The sequence below is a fragment of the Streptopelia decaocto genome, assembly GCF_964273445.1.
Source record: "Streptopelia decaocto genome assembly, chromosome: 2".
Lineage (NCBI taxonomy): Eukaryota > Metazoa > Chordata > Aves > Columbiformes > Columbidae > Streptopelia > Streptopelia decaocto.
In genome coordinates this window covers 63999127-64021734 of record NC_138655.1, presented here as the reverse complement: position 1 = coordinate 64021734, position 22608 = coordinate 63999127, and the positions used below count along the sequence as shown (strand labels likewise).

The 22608-nt window shown below is 39.7% G+C and overlaps 1 protein-coding gene across 3 annotated transcripts in view; it reads right to left on the bottom strand.

Moving 5' to 3' along the window:
• Window positions 1–12820: 12820 nt before the first annotated feature.
• Window positions 12821–22608, bottom strand: part of NR4A3 (nuclear receptor subfamily 4 group A member 3) — a 32453-nt gene continuing 22665 nt past the window's right edge. For 2 of the 3 annotated variants that reach the window (XM_082044454.1, XM_082044453.1), the window contains one exon: window positions 12821–17750. In XM_082044454.1, coding sequence (XP_081900580.1) covers window positions 17485–17750 — 266 coding nt within the window. In that variant the 3' untranslated portion in view covers window positions 12821–17484. The remainder of the gene's footprint in view (window positions 17751–22608) is intronic. The other variant, XM_082044455.1, reaches the window with a different exon arrangement.

The window sequence follows — 22608 nt, the reverse complement described above, 5'->3', positions numbered from 1 at the left end:
TGAGAGAACTGCAGAGCTTCACACCTTTCCAGTGGTCACATTTGTGACCTGGTGCGAGGAAACTTTCTACATTTTTTAGTCCTTCCTTGGGAAAGACAGCAAAAATGGCTCCTTTTTCTATAAGGAACATTATGTGTTGATATATATGTGGAAGAAAAACTAAGTATCCTTTGGGAATTACTTATGATGACTAGTGTGTCGTTTTCTTTAGCCCTACTTCTCTATGGACAACAAAAAGGTAATATTTAATGTTGATAGAAGTTATTTGGGAGAAAAAGAAACATACCTTGGAAGTCACATACAACAATCAATTTGGCATTGATTTAGTTACTTTACTTTTTTTTTTTTTTTTTTCTGGATAATTTTGATATAAAATATGGAACAAGATACCTGTAAATCTCTTCTAAAGGAGCCCTGTGTCCTCAGAGCTGGTTGTATTTCCTGACCGTGTGCTATGCCTTTCAGAACAATTTCAGTCAGCCTATGTATCAGCTTCCACTTGCATGTCTTATAAATGGCAGAATTCTCTAATTCAGCACTAAATTGATTACTGCATGTTGATACAGAAAACAGTGCATTACAGTATTCTCATCCTTTGTGCAAAAAAAAAAAAAAGCAACATTTTTAATGAGAAAAGAAAAATAAAGTATCACAATAAGTTCAAGAGGCTGCTAATTTAAATAGCTTCTAAATGAAACATTTGCATTTTGTGAATAAATCTACATTCTAATGTCTGATATCTGGAGCAAATCTTGACACACCTTGGGTATCTTCATGCTTGGCAGACAGATCCAGTTATAAAGGTAAATGTGCCAGCTTGCACACATATCATTTTCAGTACTTTCTTCTCAACACATGATTGCATCTTAAATTCAGTCTTCAAAGAGTCTGAAATGAGTGAATCCTGGGAAGGGGACAGACCAGAGGGAAAACATATACTGTTTCTTGGCTTTCAGGTCCCATGTGAGCAATTAATTACAAAGCAGCGTTAATAAAGAGTGCCAATATCCATGTATAGTCTCCCTGACTAAAATAAATTTTCTCCAGAATATACATACACATTTAAAATTCATAAATAATTTCAACATCTTGAAATTTTTATTTTAAATGTATCGCCGTAGGATAGTAGAGCGAAGGCTGATGCATGAGGTAGGGGAGAGAATTATAGTATAAAGCAAGGCAGATACCTGGCAAAAAATATGTGACAGCTCTACTGAAGGCTTTCTCCTTTTCCTTTTGGTTTGGAGGATGGTCTCTCCCATGGACTAGTTGCCTTGGCCACTGCAAGTGTGGGGCTGCTGCCCAAGCTCAGCACTCCCATAATTGATGCAAAATAGATAAATCCCAGTCTCAGAGTGGACTAGCAATTTTTAAGCAGAGCTAGATTTGGCATTTTAAAGCCCTCAGATTATTTCCCGTTTATCTCAGACAGAGCTGTGGTCACATCATTCTGCAGAAAGTGTTATTTAAAGTTTAGGGAGGGACTGATAAACTGTTGTTTGTAGATGAATCTCAATCCACTGATTTATTTTAAATTTTGAGAGGTGCGTGTGAGAAGGAAAAGGAAGACCTTTATATCATGCCTGCTCCTCTGTCAGCTACTACCACCTTTGAATCCCAATGGTTAGTTTATTTATGTTTTCAAGGTTGCCAATGAAAAAAAAAAATAGAAACAGAAACTTGATTTTAAAATTACACACCTCCAAAACTGATGGTGTTTAGGATGCCTGTCAGTGAAAGGTAGCACTTGAAATAAATTACAAGTGTGATGCATATCGGGATAAACCTCAGATTTTCCCAAATACCCTGAAATGTCTGGAAAAAGAGATGGGTGCCTGGGGCCCTGCTTAGGCATCTGTTTGCCATATGTTTTCACTAAGGAAATGAAATAAAATGTTAGAAAATATGCAAGAGGTAAAATGTAGGAGGCACCAAACTAAAAATAGCAAGGCTTACATGGAGACTAGACAGCTGGGTCTCCATGGACTCAAAATGGAGTATAGTTAATGCAATTTTTACCAAGTACTTCTGAAGCACAGCAGTACTGGTCCTCACAGAAGCCATATCTGATCCATGGATCTCCACCAGTCCTGGAATATGGAGGAAGACTAGATTGCTCGCAGGCAGATACACGATAGACACATCAGATACATCACATACAGATAGAAACATCAACAAGTGTTAGACGTGTATGAGGTGCAGGTGTCAGACATGAAGGGAAACATGTCATGACACCAGGTGCAGATTATAATGAGATAACCCTAGGAAACCAAAATGTTAATGTATACTAACTGATATGGACCACTGGCTGTGAAATAAAGAGAAAGGTTGAGTGCTCAACTAGATGGGGAACCACTGGAAAGATGAAGTAGCACAAGGGAAAAGTCACTGAAGAGAAGCTTGCGTGGAAATTATGGGAGCAAAATAAAAGAAAACAAGTGGGAAACATTGCAGAAGTCAGAACATAAATATGTATAGTGAGTTGCATAACTGTATATAAAAGCTGTACATGAAACCTATTAAAAGTTGGTATACGTATGTCCTTCAGAAAACTAACAGTCTATAGTATTTTATTATTGCTGTGGCTATTGACATTGTTGCTCAGCTCTAGATTTTGAGCTGGTGAAACTGGACTAGCTCTATCAAAACTAACAGACACAACAGTTTGCACCAGAAGGAGGATTGGGTCTTGCCTCCTTGCATGGAATATTTATCAGGGTGGTGTGGAAAGAGATACCTTTGCTGGTACATGAAGATATAGCAACTGGTTGAGTTGGTGGTGCCATGTTAACATGGATGTTAATTAGTGGAAACTGTAGCAATGACTGGATGAATCATTTGTTGTAAAAGGATTATAGGATAATTTTAGCTTTTTTGATGTTCACTAATCATTCATTAACCAATCTTGATTCCTCACAACAGACTCATTTTCAAAGTCCTCACCTGAAAAATTAGAAGAAAGACACTGTCCTATGCCTGTGAGTTGTTAACTTTGACTATTTGATGCTTGTGACGTATAAAGGGTCACTTCAATTACATTGCAATTTTTCTCCTCCACTGTTGATTATTGGAGTGTGGATACAGAATTAGAGCATGATTACTAATGATTAGTGAACAGAACATGCTCTTAATTATGCATGAATACTCATGTTTGCATCTGAGAATTCAGCTGAAGAGAGACATTCCCAATGCATTTATGCCAATAAAAATCAGAGACAAGGAATAAAAAGGACCATGGAGCTGGCAAGCAAAGATACATTCAGAATTTGAATACAATTTCCTAAACTTCATTTTTGCATCATTTATCATTTTCTAAATTTTGACTTGTCATCAACACATTTATGAGTTCAGGAGTGCCCTGCCTAGATCAGACTTACATTCGCAGGTTCATCTATGAAGTTGTTGGGAAAATACAGCTCCCTCTCATTCAGAGCCAGAAAAAAAATCTGTCAGGCAAGTCAGGCTGACCTTGTGCATGAAGATTGTGACAGCTCATCCCTAAACTGAGCCCCAGAACTTCAGACACACTGGAGTATTTCTGACTGCCAGGATGAAGTCATTAGGTTCTACCAAGGCTTGCATCCCCTGCTATTGTTGGGAAGTAATTAGCTACGTTAGTTTCAGCTTAATTTATGATGATCCATATGGTGCTTCTCTGAGTCCCTGCACTGAAGTGAGTTTTCGGTATTGTGCGACTGTATTTCTTGCTCCTCAATACGTCTTCACGTCTCCGTATAATTTTTTAATATGCTCTTTTAATCAGGCAGTTCAGATCACTCTCTACAAACTACCTTTTCTCCTTGTTTGCTATCCCACTTGTTTTGTTATCCTGTGCAGATTTAATTAATGGAAACTGTAGCAATGACACAATCATTCACTAACATACTGATAGGAACCAATTCCCAATTTATATCATTTTAGTTCCATATAATACGATCAAACTCCGTGGTCAAATATTTTGAAGACATGGCCCTAAAAATATACTGTATGAACACAGTTATCTTTGTGAACCAGAGCAATAGCTGTGAACAAAAAGAAAGTTGAAGAAGATAAAATAAAGGTTTGTTTTACAAGACATGCATTCCATGAAATTGTATTGATTATTAATTGCACCTTAAGCATCCAATTCTACTTTAGTAGGCTCCTAAATGAGACTTCTCGTTATGACTCCAGGTTCAGCATCTGACTAGCAGATCCATATTTTCCTGGATCATCTCTCTGCTCTTTTTTAATATCTGGAATACACTGACAATTCAAAGATCATTGAGATTTTTCCTTTTTTCCTTGCTGCTTGTTTCCCTCCGGGCTGCTTGATTTGTACGTGTGTAATTGCAACTGACTCTGCATCACATTTTTCTTCATTCTGGATGCCAGGTTTTCTGTGCCATCTACATTTTATTGGGCAGATTTATCCTCCTGTTTCCTTCTGAAATCAGAAGAGAAATAGTGATGAACACATCTATCTTTTCTGAGCCTTTGTTCAAAATTATAATACCTGTTTCTAGCAATGGACCAATATTTGGTGCAGAAAATTTTACTCTAATGTGTTTCTCATATGTTCCTTCTATGTTGCCCATTGATCTTTTCTTCTATAGCTGTTTTCAGCAGAGTACATTTTAAAAACATTTCAGTTTACTGCTATTATCCTTTTTTTACATTCTTTCAATTTTGATTGCTAATGTTTCACTAGCATTTCTGTGTCTTCCATATTTCACAAGTTCTTTCTTCCCCAGCATGAATTCTTTTCTACTTGCAAATAATTTGTGGCACTTTTTTTTTTTTTTGATACCCACTAGAATGTTCTTGAACAATTTCCAGTTCCTATTAATATTTCTCACATTAAACTTATGTTCCTAGCTTGTTAAAGCAACAGGGTTTTTTAAGCTTGGACAAATTGTCTCTCTCTGTTTCTAACTGGTGTTGCATTCAATGTACATTAAAAAAAAAAAGCGAGATGGTTGGGATTACTGGTAGCCAAATACAGCAGATCTTTACCATCTGAATGACGTCCAGTAACTAATGTGTCTACACTGGCTGCAAGATACCCTGTGTTTAAAAAAAAAATTATTTCTTGTTTCTAGAAATGCTACTAAAATGATGTGACATCCTCTATAACAGTGGTCTCTGAAGTGGGGTGTGTGCAGCCCAGGGGCTCTGCAAGATGACCCCTTTGTGTACAGGAAGAAAATATAGAACTTCATTAACACAGGTATATAGTTTACAAATAAATACATATATATATATATATATATGTATATACATAGGGGGTGCACGTTCAAAAATTTTCTACTGATAGGAGTGCACAATTGAAAACATTTGAAGACCACTGCTCGACGAGGTACCGGGTAAGTACATTCTTGGTTCTAGTGATCCTAAAGTCAAGATCTGTCCACACGGTCTGTTTCTAGTTTGTCCTGGCCGCTGTCAGGCAGAATGCTGGGCTAGGTGGACCCTCATTTGGAACTAGCACAGGAATCCTTATGTAGTCTTAATCCATAAAATGCAAACCCTCTGTGACTGTGAATTTCTAACAACACACAGTCTTTGATTAAAAAACTTTTCCCTTCCTACTCTATCTTTTCATATGAATCACTTTTATAATAATGACTATTGAATACAAAATCTCTTATATTATCTGTTTTCATTTTCTCCTCACTACTGTGATTGCAATCACTACACATTTACAGCAATATCCTTATGTTTATGTTTACGTGTTATTCTATGCAGGTTTGAGAGACTGGCTTGGACTCCACTGACTGGATGGTGACAGCTCTTCACAGCAATCAGGAGCTACAATTTGAGATTCAAAGCAGTAGCCCACCTCCAAAAGAGTTCTTTTGGCTTAGAAATGTCCAAGTTAAAAAAAATATATTGGGTGAACAATTTTAGGGCAGCCTGTTAGAAATGCTGCCTTTTGCAGCCTCATGTGTCTCTAAGCGAAGAACACACAGTAATTTTTGGAGGATTTACTTTTTAGACCATCTTAACATGTGTCCTAGCCTAACGAACCTGCTGGGTTTTGCAGTCCTGTCTGAGTCTGATCAAAGCTGACATCTGTAGGCTTCAGTGAGGGCTGTGGGAAGAACATACTAAATATGTAAGGTTAGAGTCTCCCCAAGCAATTTGACAATTGCTAGTATGAAAGTTTGGAAAAGTATGCTGACTCATGGCATAAGAGAGGAAGGATTTAGTTTTTAAAGCAGTGGGCTTGTATAGTGGGATCTAGATTCACTTCTCAACTTTTCCAAAATTCCCATGTGACAGAGCAAATCGCTAAATACCTCTGTCCATATAACTTCTACCCATGCAGCAACTATAACACTTTTCCTCTGGCTTGCTTCTTTAATTTTAAATGTCGTCAGAGAAGGGTGTCTCTGGAGTTGTCTCTAATGCGTGTGAAGAGAAATTGACAGGAACCACAGAACCATAGAAAGGTTTGGGTTAGAAAGGACCTTTTGAATATCATCTAGTCCAAGGCTCCTTGGACATCTTCAACTAGATCAGGTGGCTTAAAGCCCCATCCAACCTGACCTTGAACACTTCCAGGGAGGGGGCATCTAAAACTTCTGCAACACTGCAACCTGCTCCAGTGTCTCACCACCCTTCTTGTTAAAAATTTCCTCCTTGTGTCCAATCAAACAGTTGAAGACTGTTGCCCCTTGTCCATTTACTACAGACCTTGGTAAAAGTCTTTCTTCTAAGCCCCCTTTATATATTGAATAAGGTCTCCGTGAAGCCTTTTCTTCTCCAGGCTGAACAACCCCAGCTCTCTCAACCTGTCCTCACAGGAGAGGTGTTCCAGCCTTCTTATTATCTTGGTGACCTCCTCTGGACCCTCTCCAACAGGTTTGTGTCTTTCCTGCTCTGAGGGGTCCAGAGCTGGATGCAGGACTGCAGGTGGGGTCTCACAGGAGCAGAGACAAGACCCCACCTGGGAAAACCAGGTTAATTTTAACCCAGATCAGTTCCTCCCTCTGTTTCACCTCATGTCCACACAATCCCTGCTGTTGGCCCAAGGAAGGGAAGGCACCATAGAGGGAAGGCACCAGGCGGGCACGGTGTGACTGCTGCTGACAGAAGTCCTGCCTTATGTCAGCTCATCATGTCTCTGAAGCTGTAGCCTAAATGATGTGGCAGCCCAGACCGAACCAGGCCTTGTGTTTTACATGAGCTGTAAGAATAACGCACTATGGAAAACTGGAAAATACTAAGTCTAAATAAAGATTCCCACTCTATTTATTAGATTTCCGTGATAGTTTATGCCCCTCTGAGGCCAGCAACATGATTCTGCAGCCTTTTCAAGTTGCGTTAACAACTCCATCTCTTGGGAAGAGAGGCTGCTCTGGAGGCATGGAATAGAACAAGCTTTTTTTTTCCAAAATCTCATGTTTTGTAAGATAATTTGAAGATTTCATTTCAGTTCATGACATCTACAATTTTAGTTTCTCAGGTTCAGGCATCCTCGATAACTCACCTTGAAAAGTCTTTCACTTAAAATGATCACTTATATCTGAAATTGATGTAAATCTGTGTCTGAACGTGTAAAGGATCCTGATTCTTTTTCCAAAGGACTGAACTGTGTCAGCTTGCCCAGTCACTGCAAATACTTTCCATTGCACTTCCCTCAAGAGATCAGTTTAAGACACAGCATCGGTGCTTCTGTAAAATTTGAACCCAAAGCCCTCCAGCTTCGGCATTTTGTTTTCATGACTTAAATTTGTTCTTTCAGTCCTTAATTTCAAAGGGGCAGCAATTCACCGGGCTTTCCCTCAGAAATCAAATGAAAAGCAGATGTCCGTGCTGAATATTGCACAGCTCTGTACAGCAAGCGGGAAACTTCATGTAATAAAATTACTCCGTGTGGAAATTCTTGACTGTGGCCCAGTTCAAAAAGCTTATGAAGAGCTCTACCGTGAGTTTGATTATGCCTTTTGACATTAAAGATAGGGGGGAACAAAGTTAAGTCATGAAAATGAAGTCCCAAAGGCTGGAGGGCTCTGGGTTCAAATGTCTCAAAAGCATTAGGACTGCATTTTAAGACTGATCCTTGCAGTGAACTGCAGCGGGGGTGTCATAAAAAAACGGGCAAGCTGGCAAAGTTCAGTCTTTCCTCAAAAAAGGGCGCCAAAATGTACACTTCTGAGGCAACAGTTTGTTGTTTTGTTTTGTTTTTTTTTTCCAATAAATGCTTTCTTTAGATTTTATATTACCTTACCTCAGCATCTGTTTGAATATAGGGCTTCTTCCAATGTCTCACTTTTGACTTGAATGTCTAATCTAAATTCTTTAATTACTTTTTTTTTTTTTTTTTAAACACATTATACTATTTATTTCAGTATCTCCTTATCTCCTCATCAAGCATAGTAATTCTGCTCTGGTTTCGACTATAATCTCCTAAAAAGATTCAGTAATTTGCCATTGAGATTAACTTTCAATTCCTTCATGCCTTATGAGACATTTTTCCATCATTTAAGAGGCTTTTTACCTCCCCATCAGGTAGGGAAAGAAGATGATGATCGGATTCAGAATTTATTATTCAAATACTAGTTTTCTGTTAATAATGTGCAAAATTCTTTCTAAATTAGAAACAAATGATATTATTTCACCTGCAACCTAGTGAAGATGCTCCAGGTTGCTCCATTATTTTTCTTTTCTAGTCATTTACAGTGGCTTAGAGTATAAATATATTCTAACCAGTCTGATTTATTGTCTTCCTTTCCAAATTAGGGAATTACTGGCATCTTTTCTCTGCTTCAATTTGTTTGGATATCTTTGTTATTGAAAGGGTGGTTTGACAACCAGCTGGGACCCATTCTCAAGTGAGCCACAGAATGGGAATCTTTTACTTTGCTCAGTAGACACATCTCTTTCATACCCTGAGCATGTTCAATGAAGTAAAACCTCCCCTCTTGCTGGTGAGGCCATCATAAATTTGCCTTCTTTCTTTGTTAACAAATTAATGCATTTTGTTTTCAGAGAGGCTCAGAAGTTCACTACCAACATGGGATTTGAGTAAATTAGGGCACTAACTCAGTTGGATAATGGTTATACATGATTAGTATAGAATCATAGAATCATAGAATGGTTTAGGTTGGAAGGCACTTTTGAAGATCATCTATTAATAGTTCCAACCCCAATGCCATGGGAAGTGACACCTTCTGCTAGACCAGGTTACTTAAAGCCCTGTCCAACTTAGCCTTGAATACTCCCAGGGATGGGTCATCCACAACTTCTCTGGGCAATCTTTTCTTGTGCCTCACCACCTGTAAAGAATTTCTTCCTTATATCTAATCTAAAGCTACCCTCTTTCAGTTTAAAGCCATTTCCCCTCATCTCCCTGATAGAGAGTACCTCCCTATCTTTCCTGTAGGCCTCCTTGAGGTACTGGAAGCCTTGTGTCCCCAGAGCCTTATTTTCCCTAGGCAAAACAAGCCCAACTCCCAGCCTGTTTTCATAGCAGAGGTGCTCCAGGCCCTCTGATCACCTTTGTGGCTCTTCTCTGGACTCACTCCAATGGGTCCGTGTCCTTCTTCTGTTGGGGGCCCCAGACCTGGATGCAGTACTCCAGGCGGGGTCCCACTAGAGCACAGTCAAGGGGGAGAATCACCTCCCTCAACCTGCTGGTCCCAATTCTTTTGATGCAGCCCAGGCTGGCTTTCCAGGCTCTGAGCACACATTGCCGGGTCATACTCAGTTTTTCATCCACCAGTATGTCTGAGTCCTTCTCTATAGGGCTGTTCTCAACTGTCTCATCGCCCAGACTGTACCCACATTTGGGATTTGCCCTGACCCAGCTGAAAGACCTTGCACTTGGCCTTGTTGAACTTCATGAGGTTCACATGGGCCCATCTCTCCATACTATTACGTAGTAAATTAAATGTCTATAAATGTTCTTGATATACTTGATTTAAAATATTTTGCATGATCTTTGGATGTTCACAGAACTTAAGCTCCCACGAACAGAAGGCTTGTACTCCAGCTTCAGCAAGATTTAGCATCTAGCTTTAAAAGTAGCTTGTCTGGGAAGATGCAGCTAAGCAGCTACCTTTCCTTACTACTTTTGCACATGCTAGCGTAGAAGCCAGCTGGTTGTACTGTAACTTGGATTAACTTAAAGTGTAAGAAATGGAGCTTGACACAAATTCAGGTAGGGACTGCAGTTACTTCTTAACTGTGTGTGTGTGGAGGTGTAAGAAAGGTGGCTGTAAATCAGAGAAGGTATTAAATGAATCCCGAGGACATGGGGGGAAAACCTGTATATATACTGAAGAAGTCAATCGTTAGAGTAAGGTATAATGAGAAATGGATGAAAGAGGGAAAATTATATGGGACTGTACGGAAAGAATTCCAAGTTGCCAACCCTAATTAGTGTTTGTGAAATCCCTGACTGTTGCCATGGTAATAAATGTGGTACTACAAATGCAGAATTCTGACTTCTTCCCAGGATCAAGCGAAGTTGGAAAGGAGCAAATCCCTGTGTAAACATCAATATCGTCAATTAATTAGGAAACACAGCAAGATAAATAATAAGACACCATGAAAGGTAAATTAATTTCTGTTTTCTGTCTGCTATGTTTGAAAGTTTCACCAATATCAAACCATCTCTATAATTCACTTTCATTCTACAGTAGTGCTTAATCACAGACCACAGTGGAAGTTACTGTGGACGGAGATTTTTTTAATACATTACTTACCAGGTTAAAGACTTTCGGTTATTTGAGATATTTCAGCTACTTAAACACATTTCTTTCTATGAAGGTCACTTAGCTTGTTTGTTTATTTATTTAGTTATTTGAGATAAAAATCCATCTAAACAGGCCTGGAGTTTTCTGTTCTTTAAAGAAAAAGTCATAAACGTTGTAAAATGGAGCAGACCATCTTGAGTGCCATCACACAGCATGTACAGGACAATCAGGTGGTCGGGCTAAGTCAGCGTGGGTTTATGAAAGGCCAGTCTTGCTTGACTGATCTGATCTGCTTCTATGACAAGGTGACCTGATTAATGAAGGAGTGGAGAGCTGTGGATGTTGTGTACTTAGACTTCAGTAAAGCCTTTAACACCATTTCTCATGGCATTCTCCTGGAGAAACTGGCTGCTCATGGCTTGGATGAACGTATTCTTGCTGGGTAAAGAACTGACTGGAGCACCAGGCCCAAAGAGCTGTGGTGAACGGAGTTAATTCCAGCTGGCAGCCGGTCACAAGTGGTGTTTCACAGGGCTCAGTATTAGGGCCAGTTCTGTTTAATCTCTTTATCAATGATCTGGATGAAGGGATAGAACATATCCTCAATAAGTTTGCAGACGACACCAACCTGGGTGGGAGTGTTGATCTGCTGGAGGGTAGGAAGGCTCCACAGAGGGATCTGAGCTGTCTGGTTTGATAGACTGAGGCCAACTGTGTGAGGTTCAGCGAGGCCAAACGCCGGGTCCTGCATTTGGGTCACAACAACCCCAGGCAGTGCTACAGGAAGAGTGGCTGGAAAGCTGCCTGGTGGAAAAGGACCAGGGGGTGTTGATTGACAGCCAGCTGAACATGAGCCAGCAGTGTGCCAACAAAGTGGTCAATGAGGCCAACAGCATCCTGGCTTGTATCAGGAATAGTGTGGCCAGCAGGACTAGAGAAGTGATGATACCCCTGTATTCAGCACTGATGAGGCTGCACCTTGAATCCTGTGTTCAGTTTTGGGCCCCTCACTACAAGAAAGACACTGAGGTGCTGGAAAGAGTGCAAAGGAGGGTGACAAAGCTGGTGAGGGGCCCAGAGCACAAAGTTGATGAGGAGCAGCTGAGGGAACTGGGGCTGTTTAGCCTGGAGAAAAGGAGGCTGAGGGGAGACCTGATCACTGTCTACAACTGCCTGAAAGGGGGTTGTAGCATGGAGGGTGTTGGTCTCTTCTCCCAAGAAACAAGTGATAGGTAAAGAGGTTGCACCAGGGGAGATTCAGATTGGATATTAGGAAAAAATTCTTCACAAAAAGGGTTGTCAGGCATTGGAACAGGCTGCCCAGGGAAGTGGTTGAGTTGTCATCCCTGGAGGTGTTTAAAAGATGCGTTGGTGAGATTCTTAGGGACATGGTTTAGCACTTGATTTGGTAGTGTTAGGTTAACAGTTGAACTGGATGATTGTAAAGGTCTCTTGCAACTAAAACGATTCTAAGAAAACATTAAACAACGGGGGAAAAGAGGCATTTTTCCCTATGGTCTTGTCTCCTGTGTGACTTTAAAGTCTTGTACTTGACCTTAAAAGTAGTTACATTATACACACATAAGCATCTTGCAATATACACAATATCTAATTACAGCTGGACTCACATCTGTCTCTTTAAAGAAAATCCTTGCTTTTGTGAGTTTAGGTCAGAATCTTGATCTTGTCTGACTTTCACAACCATGTTAGAACCTCATGTAGACCTTCACCTGTAATTAAATGAAGCCAGAATATTCTGTATTATGAATGTATATGTAAAGATTACTAATATTAAAAAAGAAAACAGAAGAAAAATTGCTAAAATTGTTTCTGTATGGCAAACAAATTTGTTTTTATTTTATTTGACAAATAACTGTATTGGTAATTCTCACAAACGTAGGCCTGGAATACAGTTCTCAAATATGTTATCCCCTGATAAGAATTTGGTTCATTTGCTCCCCATTTACTCCCATATTTTAGCATTTTTTAAAGTTAGCCTTTTTTATCCACTAATAATTTTTGTTTAATCTGTATCTTGAAATATTTTTAATGGTCAATTTCATTGATTTAAGAAAGAACAGCTAAATATCTCTTTTCTAAATACTATTTAGTTTGTATCACAGCTTAGTTCCATGCATGTGATTGACCGGGATTTTGAATAGTCTCATTAATAACTTATATATGCAGGGTAAACAAGATCAGTTTGAATACACGGCTTATTTTGAATTTTTCAATGCTTTTATTGTGTTTGCACAAAATTTGATACAATGGCAGTGTAAATTGCCCAGGGAAAGAAAAGGAAAACAAAATAGGAGCATTCACTGGACACTAGCTCAGTAAACAAAAGTTTTTATTCCCAACTCTGTGACTGAAATGCTATATGCCCTTGGGCATGGCACTCTACTCCTTTTTTCCTGTGTTGCTCCTATTTCTTTTTCTTTTGTCTGTTTGGCCTGGAGCTTCTCCTGGGTGGGGACTGGAGGTGCTAATTAGGGTAGCTAGCAAAATGGGGTCCTGATCTCTGTCGTGGCCTCTAGGTGTTGCTATAATACAAATAATTAATCAAAAGACATGTTTCAGAGCTTCCATAGAGGGAGTTGCCAATTCTTGTCAGAGCCACGCTTGATTTTATACAATTAAACCTCTCTCTCGCTCGCTCTCTCCTTTATGCGACGTGACTGAACTTTCAGCTTTTTATATTGGACAAATGCAATGTGAAAAGTAAAGGTAGGAAAGCTGTAGGAAGAGATTGGACTCACCTCGATTTAAAGTCACTCAGTTTGGGGTGCCTTGGTGTCAGTCTCCTGTTGGAGGATGGTCTCTACTGGAGGAACCCGCTATCATATTCGTGCCTCAGCCCAAATTTCCAGTGCCACAGTCAATCCCCGGGCACGAAGGACTCTGTCACTGATGTGATTTAGAAGTAGGAGCATGTAAGGCACACATAAGGATACGAGTGCTGTTAGATCAGGACACAGTTCTGTTCTCATGTCTAAGGACACAATTTGCAGTCCCTCAAGTAGCTACAAATGGAGGCATTTGTGAGTTTAGTGAGGATAAGCTTTGTCTTGTAGGGTGAAGATTCAGACCCTGGGCATGAGATCTGTGTGTTTTGCCTAACAGGGGACTACTATGCAAAGCTCATTGCCGTTCTCATTAAGGAGTTTAAAAGTCATAGTTAGTTTGCTGTTGTTTTGTTTGTTTGTTTGTTGTTGTTTGTTTCTTGGTGTTTTTTTAAAAAATAAAGGAGAGGAAAAAAGCAACAGATAATTTGGGGGGGTTTGAGCAACCTTTTTTTTGTTACATTTCCAAAGAAAGAGCTGCCAATCCTGTCACCTGCCACTGCACATCATTTGATGTCACCTCCAGCTGGGCACTTCCTGTGGAACAGCTCTCAGGGAGGTGTGCTGGAGGCGCAGCTACTCATGGCAATACCTGAATAGTGACAGATGCCTCTCAAAACTGCACTTGTAGAAAACACATTTGTAGCCAAGCAGTTTTGACTGGCAGGGGATAGACGGATTCCTCTTGCAAAGCAAAGGCATGGTCAGGAAAGGAGCTGGACACAGATTTAAAGAAAATGCTGCATGTGCCTGCTGGAGCCGTGTCTTCCCAGGATTTAGTGACACAAAGGGGCAGAAGATGGGATCAGAGCTCTGTTCTCTTTCTAGCCAGCCATATGTGCTATGGGACCACCAGCACTATAGCAGTGCCCTCCCTCCCTTGTGGCCATCACCATTAACGACTTAGTGACAATCTCTTCCTGCCATAGAGGAGAAGTACAGTGAGGGGCAGGTGGTCTCTCTGCTCTGGTCCTCATGTAGTTCAACCTCTGGGACAACCATGGTCCAGCTCTCATCATCTAATTGAGATTGCATAGCCAGATACCACAGGTCTGATTGTATTTATATAAAAGCTATTTTAATCAAAAGACTAGCCATTAAATTGCCAGTGTTCTTAAGCATGCTTCAGCAAGTTTTCCACTTTTAAGACTCAAGTAGACAATTTTTTAAATGTTTTATAAATGATAAAAAATTCACATCAGATTTTAACAGAATTAAGCATACTTATTCAACACACATGGGGCCTCTGAAAAAAATGTTATTCAATTTAATAATTTTAATTTACATTGTATATGTACAAGAGCATTTCTTTCAACCCACAGGTTAACACCACCAAAAAAAAAAACAGAAAAAGAAAAAAAGTACTGCGGTTAGCGGAGTGAAGAAACTCTTGAAACACTGTTGTCTGAAATAAAAACAAGGCACTCTCCCTTAACACCTGATATATTCCTGAATTCTGCCTAGACAAAGGCATGTTCACACTGAGAGAGCTCTAAGAGAAGTACTAGATTTATTCTGCGTTAACTCTTTCGTTTACCATTGTGATTTGTCACTGGTTGTACTCTGGGATGAATCCGTGTCATGAAGTTGACGTGAAGGACAATTCCACAGATGATGGGATTTGGGAGAGTATCACAGTTAAGACTATCTATGGAAGACTGGAGGACACGGGCTACATGAAATCTCACACGGGGCTCTGGACCTGCTACCTCCCACTTGCATCCCACTTAATAAATAAACCTTGCTCAACAAAAAAGCAATTTTACTGTACTATGCTGATTCGCCTGAAAAGTCTTTGTAAGGGCCCACTCGCAGGAAGCACCTGCAAGCCCTCATCTGGTGGGTGCTCAGCACCTGGCAGGATTTGTCCCTAGATAAAAGTCATTTCTCAAGGGACCTTGTGTCTTACACAAGGAGACAAAAGTAAACATACTTTTGGATTTTCTGTCTGTATGTTTTTGTATGCGCACATGTGTGTGAGTGTATATATATATACGTGTATATATATATATATTTTTAGTATATACAAAAGCAAATTCAGTCAAAATATATTTGTCTTGCTGGTAAGGCCTGTTACAGCAACCTACAAGAAACATTAGCTTCTCTGATATTTAATTATGCTATTATGTTTGCACATAAGCTTAAAAGTCAATACAAAAAGCAATACTTTTCCAAATATTATCTGCAGGTAAACCGGAAATATTAACTATAGTGATTAGAAGTCTGTTTCCCTATTGACACTACTATAAATCTTGATATAAGAATAATTTTTTCATAAAAGCACATCCAAACATAGTAAGTGATAAAATACCAGATTACTATTTGAAAACCATACAGTGACTCAATATCTGGGTTATCCTTTGCAGCAATTAGGCAATTCATTTGGCATCTGTTTGATTGTATAATTTAATTTCCATATAAACAGCATAGTTTAAAAAAAGACAAAAGCTAGAATGTTTAAAGCTAACAAAAGATACAGTGACATCAGGTTGACATTCAAAAATTTCCTTAGCAAAATGACCAACAAAATTTTGACTTAATACAGTGCATATAAAGTTTTTTAGAACTAAACTTCTTAAATATCATTTGAATTTAGCAAAACATGAGCAAGATTTTAATATCAAAGTGCTAAACAGTACTGCCTTAGAAGTCACTGCAAATAAACTGTAAAATAACTCTGCTTGTGATTTGACAGATATTTTATATACAAATGGTTAATAAAAAGACACGCGCACACACACGCACACAAATAAAGGTATATACATATATATATACACATTATATATATGTATATAGTTTTCCAACTGGTGTGTCTGAGTCAGTGTGAACACCCCATTTAGTTATCATGTGTAACAGGGCTCCCATGAGCTGGCAGTCATTGCAATAAATACAGGCAAAGCCATTACAATATACCATGCATACAAACATTTATACAAATAAAGACACTATGCAACAAATTATTTCATATTAATATGGCATCAACAGTATAAACATACAAAAAGGAGTACGAACACGGAATGTTTAAACGCAGCCCACTATATCCTTCCTAGCACTTACATTCATACTATTTTACAAGACTTGCTTGTTCTTGAAAACCGCCTTCCGCCTGTTTACTAACTAGTCACTTATGTTAAAAGTCTAAAACTGAACTATCCCTGATGCTGACCCTGTATGCTCCAATCACTACTTCCTCGGGTTTCCTTAGCTGAGGAACAACTGAGCCACAGTTGCTCCCGTGTCTTCCACATACATTTGTCAATAAGTCACGCTACATGGAATCAAGTTTGGAAAACTCTGTCAGGTAAGTTAGTGCACGTAATTTTCTCACTTGATTTCTTCCATTTGTTTTCCTAGTAAAATAAATTAGTTAATAAACGAGACTTAGTAAGACAGCACTTTAAAAAATTGCACTTGAACATGGGAGCTAACAGCCATTGTCATTTTGCTATATTTGATTGGTATGAAATGTTCAATTGAATGTACTTTGCTAAAAAAGTGAATTTTTGTTTAGATTGTGCTGATGTATGTGCCCTTGATGCAGGAAGTATGCTAAAGGTATCCTCACAAAACACATACTACCCTGGCAGACAACTATTCGCTGTTCTTGTTTTCAAGCACAGCTTCTACAATTTTATTCCTCATGTAGCATGAGGTGTTAAACAACAGATTTAAAACAGTCGTGTTAACCTTTTACTGCTGCTGGGATAGCACTGTCCAAAAGTGCCACATTAGCCATTTAAAAATCCCAAATCACACGAAAGAAAACAAAGAACACAACCCCAAACCGGTAAGCCAGTAAGTTTCAGGCTTCAGGTTGTAAGGACAAAGCGCCAGAAAAGACCTCATTTTAGACTCGGAGCTACTTTTCTGTTAAGTGAGGGCAGAAATGTTAGCTGTAAGTCACGATCCATTTGCCTGCTCTGGTGGGCATTTGCCTCTCACGAGGGTGCTTTGACTCAGAAGGGTAAGGTGTCCAGAAACAGCCTGTCGATAATGGAAGGGGCTGGCACCAAATCTTCCAGTTTCAGGTAAAAGATGCGCTGCAGTCCCAGTGTGCAGAGAGAACGCAAGTCAGCCAGAACACCCAGTACCTTCGGCTCTGCAGACTCAAGCGGTTGTCCTTTGTTTTGGCAACTGAAAGTTAAGTGATCTTTCAAACTGCTTGTGATCTTGTTGCATAGCTCTTCCACTTTCTTTGGTTCTTTTAATCCATGTCGTTCTGCTACGCAAGAGAAAAAAAAAATAAAACAGGTCAGCATCCCTACCACAAACAGAGAGAACTCGTTTTCTTCGGTGTAACCCAAATCCATACTCCAGTACTCAAAGAAGAAATGCTCTGAAAGTGTAAGATTTCTCAGAACAGCTGGGGTTACATCATGTCAGTTAACCTTTCTGCCACACAAAAGTAAGAGATGGCAAGTGCCCTTTTCTCTTTAGCTGCTAAAATAGGTGGCAGAGGTGCTCAATTATGATTCAAATTCTAGTACAAGGAGTCCAAGCATCTGCTGTATCTCGCATAATTTTCATGATATGAGACAGAATTAATTGGGTGATTTTCCAGCAATGCTATCACAGGAGGTGTTTTGGAGATTTCCGTGCTTCCCCACCAGTTGTGAATGCTCAATAACTATGGCAACCATTATTTATTCAGTGAATTCAAGTGGCGATCGATATCCTTAGCCAGCTCCATCAGCGGCAGGCCTAGAATTCCACCAGGAATTTGCAGACACACTTACAAGAAACTAAAGGCACCTTACCACCCTTTGTTATTTTGATCAGCTGCTGCTTTTTAGTTGATTTGTCTTTAAAAGGACTAAGATAAAAGAAGCCTGGAAGTTAACTATTTTGTTTTGAGTGAGCAAAAGTGAGAAGGCAGCTGTGTTATCTGTCACCAAAACCTCAGCATTCCTAAAAGGAAGGGGATAGGGGGTCCATCCCCCTTCTAATAGCCTTTTAAAATGTTACAATCATGTTAAACGCATCCACAATTCTTTAAGCATAAACAGAATGAATCAGATTTGTGATTCATTATAATCAGGCTCTTTACTGGTACACAGGGAAAGATAATTTTGTGCTGTTTGCTATCAAGATTTAGTGGATCAATTCATATAACATTTCAGAACAAATAATTTTGTGATATTTACCTTTGACTTTGAAATTCATAGGTAAGAAATTGCTTAATAGCAAAGTCATAATAATTTACACATGAAATAGAGTAATACCAGATAGGGCAGTATAAGAAAATGCAGGTTAAATGCATTTTAACCAACTAGACATATAAAAATAGTGACAGTAGCAGATAAGGAGTGACTAATTGCGGCAGTTCTCATGTTTGATGCATTTGAAATTGTTTGCTTCCCCTGGTCCTCTCCCCCATCCTTGGCAGCCACATGCCATATTGTGTCCCTTGCCCCAAAGTCTTGTTCCTCTGCTGCAGGAGGAGCAGGCAATAGATACGTTCTCTGTTCGTCCTATAACGAACACTGAAAAGATTACAGTTTTCTTTACATCCAGAAGCAGGCATAATGTCTGCATACGGTGCAGTGGTGCCTTGCCCAGACGTGAATATAAACTCCTCATTGCCTCCCTTTACCTCCTGTTTTGGCTAGATGTTCTTGACAAACCAATAAAACAGACGAGATTCAATGAAGGCAGTCAGAAATGGAAAAGTCTGATTTTCCACTGATATTCACCCATTTTACACTTTTTTTTCAACTTTATTTACTTAGGCAGAGCTAGCTCCTGAAGAATACTGGTTTGGGATGAGAATCAGAGCTTTGCAGACGTGTACATCTCTGGCCAGAAGCTACTGTGCTCTGTCATTTAAGTACCATCTATCTGCCCTGTTGCTTCAGAGCAACACTCATCCAAGCAGTAACATCTGCTTCAGACATCTTTTTCACCTTGCAGGAATTAAAAACTCTAGGTACTCTAAGTGCCTTGTTTACATTAAAACACGAGGAGTCAATGAATATTTAAAGCCTTTCCAGTAAATGGTGTATAGTGTAATTGTGTAAGCCTTAACTATACAGGTCACCGAGAGTAAATTCTTAGGCAGATTCTGCCATTAAAAATCTCAATGGATAAATATTTTATACAGATTTGAAAAGCTGTAGGGTGTTGGGGTTTTTTACCACCAGCCTACTGAGAGAATCTGCAGGACATTAAATTAATCTTGCAGTCTTTGAAGAGTTCCCATCTTTTAATCTGTTTTGAGGTTGTTTCCTGGCTGTGTAAGTGAAGATATCTTTATAGATCTAGGGAGCTGAAATACTAGAATGGATCCACAACCTGACTACAAATTAGCAGAGCACATTTTTAAACAAATGCATCAGTAGGTGCATACCATGCTGCAGAGTATGGAAAATTATTTCTGGCTCTAGAGCACACAACAACGTTGTTAAGTTTTCCAGCCAGAATTAAACAGTCTTTGTTTCACACTGGGAAGTTCAGAAGGTTTCATGAACAAATTGTGTGTTCAGTCGCTACCCATAAAACATACTGATGCAAAACACGATATGTGCAAAGTTTATAATATTACTAGCTCTACTTTAAATAACAAAATCACGGAAATTCAGAATTAGGAGATACTCCGTCCTTAAGCCACTGTCTGGTGCTACAATAGTAAAGCAGTTTCCAGCAAACCACGCTGTCCTGCATGAAGTGCCGTACAACAGCCTTTGCTGCTTACACATCTCTACAAAGGTAATTCCTCATGACTGGAGCTGCCTCAGGGATTTTCAGTCTCCAATCCGTAAGGCATCCCTTGTGGAGCAATAGAAAGTCAAAGCCATGTGTGTGGAAGCCCTTCCGCTGGAAAAGGGCACTGTGTGCTCTGGCACCATTAGTATCCAACTAGTTTCTGGGAACTGTACTAGTGTAACAAACAGCTCCTCTCTTCAGTACACTTGAGGGGTCTTGGGTTGCATTTACTCAAAGATTTCAATTTAATAGTTAGCGTTCACATAGCAGGAAACACTTTTTTTTCTTTAAGTTTTTTTTTAATCTTATTTCCACACAGTCAGTCTGGTTTGGGCAAAGGAAAACTCATGGTTTTTCTTACTCAACCTGAAGGGAGCAGCACGAGTCACCTGTAGTAAGTGTGTGCAATGGCACTTGAAGCTGATGGAGTCTAATACTTCGCCGTTTTCCACATGATGTTCTTATCCACACGAGAATGATAAGGCAAAGATTTATCCCAAGAAGGACAGCTAGTCAAAACCGATAGATTTTCTCTAACTGATTGAGGAGGTGTGTAAATATTATTGTATTCAGACTTTCTTGTAATGACAACTAAAAAGGCACTGGGTAAAGTGAATATAGGATTTCTCAGCCTGGTGTTTTAGGATACCATTGATTTTTTCAAGAAAAATGGTGATTTATGGCAAAGATGCTCTCCATAAGCCTGTCAAAATGATTCATCAGAAGTCTTGCCTCTAAAGCTCTGCAAACTTAGCAGCTCATTCTGGCAAACTGAACACAGCAAGGTTTTTACACCTTTCTTCTTTTCCCAGGGATCTCTATGCAATTCTGTGCTATAATTATGCTGATCAGCAAAAACTTGGTAGGAAGAGAGTAAAAGAGCAGGAAACCCTGTCACCAGCTGTGCTAGTCTTTCTGTCCCTAACCTCTGACATGGGAGAGATTATGCCAGGGCCAGAACTTTGTGAGAAACACCTCTCAAAGAGCACAAGTATTTCAAAGACCTCGAGTATCTCAAAGACCCTTGAGCTCTGTGCTCTGTGTCAGGGTGGGTCAGTTTTAGCCTTAATTAATTCTGAGCTGTCGGTCCAATCAGAAATGCAACAGATATACACTGCAGACTTAGGATAGGCCTCTTGATTGTCTTGGTTTTAATGTAGTTATCTGACTTTCTCTTCCCCCTTCACAATCCTCTTCCCCTTCTATAACTCAAATACAATAAATGTGAGGCTCTGTTTCCTACAGCTTTCTGCTTGTCTTGTGCACACTCTGTTACACAGCTAGATTTTGACTCAGCACATCCAAGAGTCTCCTTTCCTGTTGCAAACATCCAAGAGTCTCCTTTCCTGTTGCAAACTGGCCCAATATTCATCCTGCTTGACTCTTGGGCACTTCACAATTGTGCCCAAGTTGGGAGCGCAGACTTCTCCAGCTCCTCCTGCCATCAGTGGAAGGACGGTCATTTTTAGAAGATGATTATGATTTTAGGTGGATGGATCAACTTTCTGGAGGTGCCCTGTATTCTCTGTCAGCTGTGCAAGGTACCTAAAGTCAGACGAGCTGAATGACCGCACAGGACACCGTAGTTTGCTCCCTCCTTTAAAAAACCACAGCGTAGCACAGAGACTGCTGGTTGCTGTAGGAGGAAGGAGTTCTTGCCTCAGCAAAAGGGTGGGAAGGGAGAAGGAAGAGTGAGTACTTCACTTTGATGCTGCTAGTGTTTTCCTCAGCAAAGTGGCAGGGGGAAGGCAGACAATGCAATCTGGAGATTTTTTTTTTTTTTTTTTTTTATAACTGGATCTCCTACACTCCTCCAGTCTGCCACCTGCTCCTATGTAGACCCAGCACACGAAGCACCCACTCTGGAGGATCCTGGCAGCAAGACTGAAGGATATCTGCTGCTGAAGAGGAGGTAAGCCTCCTTTCCATAGGGAAGTTAGATGAATTCATGTTCAGAAAGGAACTGCAGCAGCCAGACACTTTTTAGCCACACCAGACTCCTAACTACTTTTGGTATGACTGATGATGCTAAAAATTGTGTTTGTAAACTGGAACAGAAAGCCCAACAGCAGGAAGACAAACACACACTCATAATTAATTGAAACCTCACAGTATTCTTCAATGTTCTGATGCCAGTCTAACAAAGCATTAAGAGTGTGAATAAGCCCAATATATACAGTGGCTCTGGGCTGGTCTGTAACACACTTAAAATAAAACATATGCCGAAAGAGCTTGGCTGAATGAGGGTTAGAATGCTCTGTACTCGGCAGCATCCCACTGAGAGTGTCAAGTGGGCAAAACAATAATATTTTGATGTGGATAGAGAAAGGAAGAGCCAGAGAGGGAAAGAGAATCAACGAGAGAGAGAGAGAGAAAGC